The 8,370-nt window shown below is 36.5% G+C and overlaps 1 protein-coding gene across 1 annotated transcript; it reads left to right on the top strand.

Annotated features, from left to right (window-relative positions):
• Positions 1–539: 539 nt before the first annotated feature.
• LOC146448052 (adenosine receptor A3-like) lies at positions 540–6,680 on the top strand. Its single transcript, XM_085102716.1, has 3 exons — positions 540–584; positions 1,363–1,426; positions 2,077–6,680. The coding sequence occupies exon 3, from the start codon at positions 2,118–2,120 to the stop codon at positions 2,979–2,981; it is 864 nt and encodes a 287-aa protein (XP_084958842.1). The 5' UTR covers positions 540–584; positions 1,363–1,426; positions 2,077–2,117; the 3' UTR covers positions 2,982–6,680.
• The last annotated feature ends 1,690 nt before the right edge of the window (positions 6,681–8,370 follow it).

The raw sequence follows: 8,370 nt of genomic DNA, 5'->3' as shown, positions 1-8,370 counted from the left end.
AAATAGTGCTAGGTACACAAGGTCATCGATTTTATCATCCAACTTATTTTTGTTCATGTTATATCCTTAGTAGATATGAAAACAATCAGTTCTTTTGTAACAAAAAATGCATCAATAACAAGACCTTAATCAAAACACCAGTGAACCTTTTTTCTTCTTGACAGCTTAAAAAATACAATATATATATATATATATATATATATATATACTGAATTTAACATGCATTTTTCGTTGCAGAGGGAACATCTTTCAGAATTATTTCCAGCACTGAGGAATCGTGTGAAGGAAACATTTCTGTTCTGTAAGTAGCCTGAAAGAAATATTTTGTTCCGCTGTGTCCGACTTGAATGAATCAGATGGTTGTAACTTTTCATTTTAATTCTTTCAATGGGCCTCGATTATCTAAGAAAGAATCCGTTCCGAAACATTTGTGCCCTGGACTTTAAATATATAGAAAACGTAAATTTTTGTGATTGTTTAGCTAATCTAAAATAATTAAGGAATTTTTAATAACAACCTCATTTTATTTTCAGTTAACTTTTTTGTGACATTGGATACTCTTGGCGCAGCTGACTTACAAAAAAGTATGGTTAACGTGATTTTAGCAGTATTTATCTGATTTATAGACATGAGAAATTTTCAAGAAGACTGTTTTCTTCAAATTAGTTATAACTGGCCTCAGGACAAGTTTGTTCTCACTGGAAAAAAATCTCATGTTTCTGTTTTCATGGTTTCATTATTCAAAGATAGCAAATTTTAATCAAATAATTTTCAGACAGATTAACTCGTTGCTAGTTACTTACATCATTGTTATAAGTTGCTTAGTCGGTAGCTCAGCAAGTTTAAACATGTTTTGAACGTGCAATTCTCTTAGCAGTGACAATTGGTACAGTTATAGCAACAATGAACCAATCATGTGTTGTGTTAATATAATATTGATTTGCCCACGGAGCTGGTGGGATGTTATCCGAAGAAAAAAAATTTCCCAAAATCTGTTTTCGTTTGTCTCGCCTCGCGACTCCGTCTCTTGTAATGCTCTCTTTCGGCGCCATAAAAAGTCGGTCTGTGGGAATTCTAGGCGAAGGCTAGGGAGTTGTCGCGGATAAGGGCGCAAAAAATTATAACAATCGCTCGGACAATACCGCCAGGTACACGGGGTAATTTCATCATCACAGGGTAATCGATTTTATCATCCAACTTATTTTCGTTCATGATATATCCTTTGTAGACATGACAACAATCACTTCTCTAGTAACAGAAAAGGCATTTTAATTACAAAGCCAGGAATCGAAGTATGAAGCTTCTCATTACCAACTTAAAAAATGTATAAATACTGAATTTAACATGCATTTTTTGTTGCAGAGGGAATATTTTTTTCAGAACTATTTCCAGCACTGACGAGTCGGTTATTTTTCTCCCTGCTAAGGTATGGTTATTTAGTTTTTATTTAGTAATTTGTCACAACTCTTTATAGTAACTCGCACACTCGGATCGTGCAGCAGCCCCTGAAAAAAATAGTCATTACCTACTAAATGTGAAATTCATGTTGCAAATGGACAAAAGGGAAGCTTCTTACAGAAATCCGTAAACGGGAACCAAAACAAAATGACACATTTTCTTGCCAAAGATGAAAGTGTACTGTAACATCGCGCGCTATCAGTGATCGGTAGCTAAGGACTGTTTTTCGATGGTGAAGCAAGCATAACTTTCGCCACTGAGAAACGCGTGCACAAATTGGACAGGCAAGATGTTTTGAACTTTTCTTTGCGCTTACGTTCAACTTAAAGAGTTAAGATGGAATCGTGTGTGCTTGTGTTTCCGGGGAAACCGGGCCTGAAGCACAGTGCTGACATCACTAGTCAAGACATTTTTTTTTTCGAAATTTGTGATGCAAAATTTTCTTGCAATAACCAGGTTCTACAGCAGGAAAACTGGCAGTCAAAGATAGTGGATGCTATCTGGCTTAAAAACATTGATTTGGCTTCCATTAGCAGATTTATAACACTTTTTGCTAAACAGATCAGGAATAACAAAGAAACAATTCACCCTAATACAATTCCTACTTTTTTTTTTCAGAGGGATGGTTAATTCTTCCAATCAGCAAAACGGAACACAAAATGTCCTCTTCATCTGCGTGCATTGCCTGGCTTACAGTACTCATGATCGAGTCTGTTGCTATAGTAACTCTTAATGTCCTTACAGTTATTGTTTTTATAAAAAATCGTAGTCTTCGTAAGCGCAGCATGTACCTAGTGATCAACCTAGCAGTTGCAGATATGTTAGTGGGAGGATGTTCAGAAATGGCATATTTTGTGTCAATGGGAGAACGCTGCTCCTTCTGGGATACCCAAAGACTTCCTCCTCTTGTATCCATTTACATAGCGTTCTTTTTTCTTGCAGCTTCTCTGACAAACCTCGCTGCGATCTCGTTAGAACGAACGCACGCGACGTTTCGTCCTTTCGGACATCGTATTATTAAAAAGTGGGTGTTTGGATTTATTATTACAATCATTTGGGTTGCATCTGGGCTGTTACAAATTGCTATTTATTTACTTCACAACCCGGAAATCTATGCGGGCTATATTTGGAGTTTATTCAATGGTTTTTGTTTATTTGTCATTTGCGTTTCTTATGTGTCCATTGCTGTCAGGATTTCTTGTGGGGCTCATCCTCAGCACCATGGTGCAGCCAGCAGAGAAAAAAAACTAACCAAAACATTGTTCATTGTGACTGTGGTATCTTTACTGCTGTGGCTTCCATATACGATATCAGCTCTACTGTCGGTCCATTCACATTTCTTTCTTTCTTACCGCCGGGTGTATTTGTATCTTTCTCGCGCTTTCATCGTTTTATTTTATGCAAACTCCCTTGTCAATCCTATTTTATATGCAGTCAGAATTCCAGACTTTAAAAGAGCTCTTGTTTCACTTTTTCGACGTCAGCAAAGACAAGTTCAGATTATTCCCCTTGGTCCCTTGTGATTACTAAGAGTATTTGTCACCATGTAATTTTGTTATCAGCTTGATTGGCTGGAAGTCCTACATTGAAGTTGATTTCTTTTAGAGATAAAATACAATGAACTGAGGAGGGCACCTGAAAAAGAACTTGCCGAGTGATTTTCAAAACATAAACAGGTGTATTGCATTTGACAGTGTGGTTCGTCATTTAAGGTGGCCGCACACAGTTTGCGCTAGCTTGACAGGTTCATTTTGTTAATGACGCTAGTAGGCGCGCGCAAGGGTTGTGGTAAGCAAATAAGGCGTCGATAAAGCGATCCATTAATTTTATATCAAATGGATCACAAAGTTGACTTTTGTTCATAAAATAATTCACTTTCTCGTTTGTGAACAAAGAAAGTGAGTACACGATGAGCTAATCCTTTTTGCACCCTTTTCATATTTGCCGTGAAAACCCAATTAAAAGCCACGCATGCGCATTTGACCAAACAATTGAGACTGGTTGTTTAACTGGGAATCAACTGTTGTCTTAGGAGCCGCACGTTAGAATTTCATGAAATTTGACAAAACAGTAGTTCTCTAAAAGCGTAACTCGCCTACAAACAAAAACCCAAATGTGAGAGAGGGTATCTTCACAAAACTTTTAAGTGCAAAACCAATGTTTACAGGAGATCTCTCCGTCAAAATTACATGAAAGCAGCGTCACTATGTCAGTATTTTGTGAGTTTTTCTGGAGAAAAAAAATGGAAAAAATCTAACAAGGCATTTTTTAAAGTTAAGATAAACTATTATTTGTGAACGGTAAATAGCTCACTGCGTTGCCTTAGCAACGGCACCTAGTTCAACAGCAAGTACCAAATTTCTTCCTTCTTAGTTAATCTTGCAGCATGCTAGTTTCGGGCGCCTAGAAGTACGTATATTGCAAATAACGTTTACTAAACACCTGTATAGTAAAAAGCTGTGTTCGGCCACCTTAGTTCATATTCATATTGTAAACGGATCATATTAGATGAGAACTTGACATATACAAATTTAGAATTTTAAGGTATTATCCATTTTACGTTTTACAATGATGTATGTTAGTGCATTTCAGTTTTGTGTTGTTTATGCCAGCGGTCGGGACAGATCCCTCTCTCATTTGATCTTGCAATTTAGTTAGACAAAAAACAATTGATAAAAATGAGTGGAAAATATTATTTCAGAATGCCAGTGCAAAGGTCTTTATGAGCTCTTTGATAGACGAGGGAAGAGTGGATACTGAAATTTAGAGCACGTTCCTGTGATAGGCGCCTGCAAGGCCAGATTCACGAAGCCCTCCTAAGTTAAGATGTCTCTTCAGTATAGTTCCTTAATAAAAGCCTATTGTAGGAATATCGATAGTCTATAGTTAAAGATTAATACGAAAGATGCGTCTTAACTTAACGAAATGGGTTTCGTTGACGTAGCCCCTAGAGTTATAACAAGTATTGTTCTTCCTTACATTATGGCCGTATGTCTTTGGTGTCGTGTCTAAGTTGTGTAGCTGTTAGAAGATTTCCAATAGCCAATTAGGTGCTTACTTTTTAACCTGCATGGTCATTTACGTCAGTAACTTTTCATTTAATTTTGTATTAAAGCTACAAGCAAAGTGAACTAGCACAATCAGAAATAGTTTTACTTGAACGTTATTAGTTTTAGTGGACTAGAGTATAACCGTTACCAAGTTTAAATTTTTTCTCTACCACTCACTTCCTCAGGAAGTTTTCTTTTTTTGTCGCTATTTCTTATTGTCCAAGGAGACTGGCCTTATATAGTAATGACAAATAACAATTTTTGGTGCTTTAGCTGATTAACAAATTACTGTGGCTGAACACGGTTGAAGTGGTGAGGCTAACACGATTCTGATTCCTATGATTGTGAGACAAGCAAGAGAATTGAAAAAACAAAAACTTAAGTAAAGTTGAAATGGCCTCATAGCGATCATTCTATTTTGTTTGGAAGGAATTGCAAAGTGCTACTTTTGTGTTTAAATAATAACCTTTTGTACATTGAAAACGTTTGTTAGATTAGATAACCGCAACTTGTTGCAAGATTTTCACCTTCGCTCAAAGATCCTATCCGAATAAAGCGCATATGCATTTTATTTTTCGAACGAAATCATCGCTATTGTTCATACATCTGGCAACAAAATAATCGAGAAACCAATTTGTGTTCTGCCTTCATTTTCTTTCTCAAAGATGGAGTGGAAATTTAATTGTTTCAGAAATTGTAATCACGTATCATGTCTAATTGTTTATCGCACATTATTTGATTCTCAAGCTCAGTTGTGTGAACAACGGAGAATGGTCATATGTTACCTCAGGTATGATGTCTAGAGCTTGTACCAGCTTTATTCGACCAATGATTCAAACGTAAAGAGAGAATGCGATGATTTCGTGCTAAAATAGAAAAGCCAGTATAGACGGGCACAATACACTTCTGAAATTAATCGATCTAAAGAGCGTGAAACAAATATTTGATGATAGTAGACACCATCTACTCAAACTAAATGAAGTGTTTACTTTTCACCTTGTGGCGGTGTCCGGTTTCTTTTTATGATTTGTCGGATTAAACTGATTTGCAGCATGGGTAAATAATTGTTAATTAAAATAGGGAGATACGGTTTTTATTTGAGTGTCGTAAAACTAAAGCCAAAGCAACTACTCTGGGCAATCACAACAGACGCAAACAGCACAATGAACCAATCAAAACTTGAAGTAAATACGTGTAACCGACGCCGAGCGCGGGAAAACGTGTGCGAGCCTACCGCGATTGGTTTGGCGCGAACTTTGGCAACAAATTACAGAGCGCAGTGAACGAAACCAAAGCATTAGCGAAAGTACTTTCGACACTCATTTGAAAACCGCTCTTTAAGTCATCTTGAATTTTAAAAGAAGCTTTTACCTCAGCTAGATGAGTATACGGTAATTCATTTAGGTAACTTATTTATAGCATTTAAGACTTCTTTAGTACACTCAGTTATTATACAGGTATTTACATATATTAAGTTAGGTGTTTTCAATTGATTGTAGAAATCAATTTTACTTTTGTTTTCGTTTTGCTTTACTTTGGTTTGTGATTGGTTAGTAAAACTCGCGCCATTCTTTCTCAGCCAATGAGAAGCAAAACCAAAATCAATCGTGACTTGTCAACACTGTTCTTCCCGCGCTTGGCGCCGGTTACATGTCCTTGTTGGGAATTCTGATTGGTCCCTGTCTAGGTCTGTTATGATTGGCTGGAGCAAGTACTTAGCGTTTTGTTGAACGACAATCAATTGAAAACTGATCTAAGATCATTTTGCTCTAGCTGAACTTGAGACTGTTATGTAAACATTAATATTGTGAATAGTATTTAACATTTTTCCCTGATTTTAACTGTAAGACTTGAAATTTCATTCCATATTGGATGATATTCAAGAGAGGATGATATTATAATCGTTATCTGATTTCTAGTGAATAACACTGTAGTCACAATATAGCTAGTTGATGGTATTATGGTAATTTATACTGGTGTACTTTTTCAGATTCGATACATAATCAATGCCATCATTTGCATATGTGTTAGATTTAGAGTCGTTAGTTAAGATTGAACTAAAGTTTCGATACTTATTTGATCAGTTTTGATCGATGTATCTTTGATTCATGTCTCAGTTCAAAAAGGCTAGTCTATGTACAAAGGAGCTTCAAGAAATAAAACTTAAACTAATTGCTGGTTAACCTTATGGTGCTCATTTTGGCACAGTTCCACGCAGTTCTATGTTAACTTTTCGCGAGGCTTCACTATTCCACCGAACAATTTTTTTCGAGCTTGACATTTACATTCGAATAATAATGTTGCATATTATTATTTGAATGTAAATGGCGCCTTTCTCTTATTAATATTTGTTCGAAAAATCAGGGTCATTAATTCATAAATGTCGAAGTCTAAGAAATTGAGAATACGGGATGGAGTTGTTGGGAAGACAGTCACAGTAATTATGATCAAGTTCTTCTTTGCTGAATGAAGATTTTGGCAAAGATCTCAGTCAGGCCAAAAAAAAGTTGTTAAGGAAGCTATTCACGATCTTATTACCAAACAGCTCGAAACCTAATTTTCACTACTCCAACAACCTCATTCATTTACTTCAAATCTAAAAATTACAAACCTAACAACCCTGACCGACGGGCTGTTTCTGCTATTAGCTGCCCCATGGATATCATTCTACTGAGGTACTTGGAAAGACTGCGATGCATCCGCGATTCTCCCTTCCGCACCGAGAACTCCAAGTACTACAACACGTCTACTTTAGCAAGCCTCTTTTTACGAACCGTTTTTTCTTTTGCTGTATTTGATCATTTTCTCTTATTTTACAGTTTTAAAACCTATATGCAATTTCATATTAAATCAAGTTATTTCGTATATTTACGAAGACAATGACCAACTTTAGATGTATTACGGTTCATCTTGCAATTGCCAGCAAGCTAAGGCTTAAAGGAGATAGACAAAACACTCTTTTTCACCTCAACTTTTTTGTATCCGCTAAGCTCCCAAGCTGAATTTATCGTGAACCGAAAGGGGCCCATTTCGGGTGAATAGAATTTATTTTTCCACAAATCTTTAGCTTTGTTTGCGAATAAAGTATCACCACTCCCCCCTCCCCTACCCGGATATGCTCGTATCTGAATAACCGAGTAAGACCACAGGCAGCCGAAGGTCAAGCCGTGAGCGGATGATAATCTTGCGTAGCGTCACGGCGAAACTATAAGAGTTTGTATGAGAATATTTGCAATCGGCTTTAGGAACACTAATATGAGGCACATACACGGCGACAAAAGTAAAAAATATCTGTCAGTAATTTGTTGCTATGGTGACATAACGTGAATCAACACTAACCGGCCTCATCATTTTCTTGCCAAATAAAATTCTGAAAAGGTCCTGAAGTTGCAGGGCTTTTGCTCAAAAATTAAAAACGTTATTCAGCTTCAAAATCGCCCAGTCAGAATCCCCTCCCCCCTTTCCCGGTCTAGGTAGGATTAATTTGCATTTACGTCTCAAGCAGTTTAAGGCCTGGGTTAAGGGCTTTTAAGAGGAAAAATGGTTTATTTTAGATAACTTTAACAATTTCAATGGCACTGAACTGAAATTTGGAAGGTAAAAAGATCTTATCATTCTAAAAAAATTTTAAGCATAATAAGTAGTGCTATATATCACGTGACATGTCACGTGATCGTTTTTGTGAAAAAACAAAGATTTGACAGGTAGGCGACGGTTTTAAGAGAAAACATCAAACAAAAACGCTTTTCTAATAAAGATTAACTATCTCCATCGCTTCACGTTTGGAATGATCGTCCATTATTCTCCAGAAAAAAAATTATCAGGACAAAGGTCATTTTTTAGTCCACAATTCAACCTTTGA

This window comes from Pavona decussata, unplaced genomic scaffold (genome assembly GCF_977016875.1).
Source record: "Pavona decussata unplaced genomic scaffold, jaPavDecu1.1 SCAFFOLD_1425, whole genome shotgun sequence".
NCBI classification, from domain to species: domain Eukaryota; kingdom Metazoa; phylum Cnidaria; class Anthozoa; order Scleractinia; family Agariciidae; genus Pavona; species Pavona decussata.
This window is presented reverse-complemented; position numbering and strand designations above follow the sequence as displayed.

Excerpts from the sequence above, each read along its gene's own strand:
- LOC146448052 (XM_085102716.1), top strand. The coding sequence starts at position 2,118 with ATGTCCTCTTCATCTGCGTGCATTGCCTGGCTTACAGTACTCATGATC.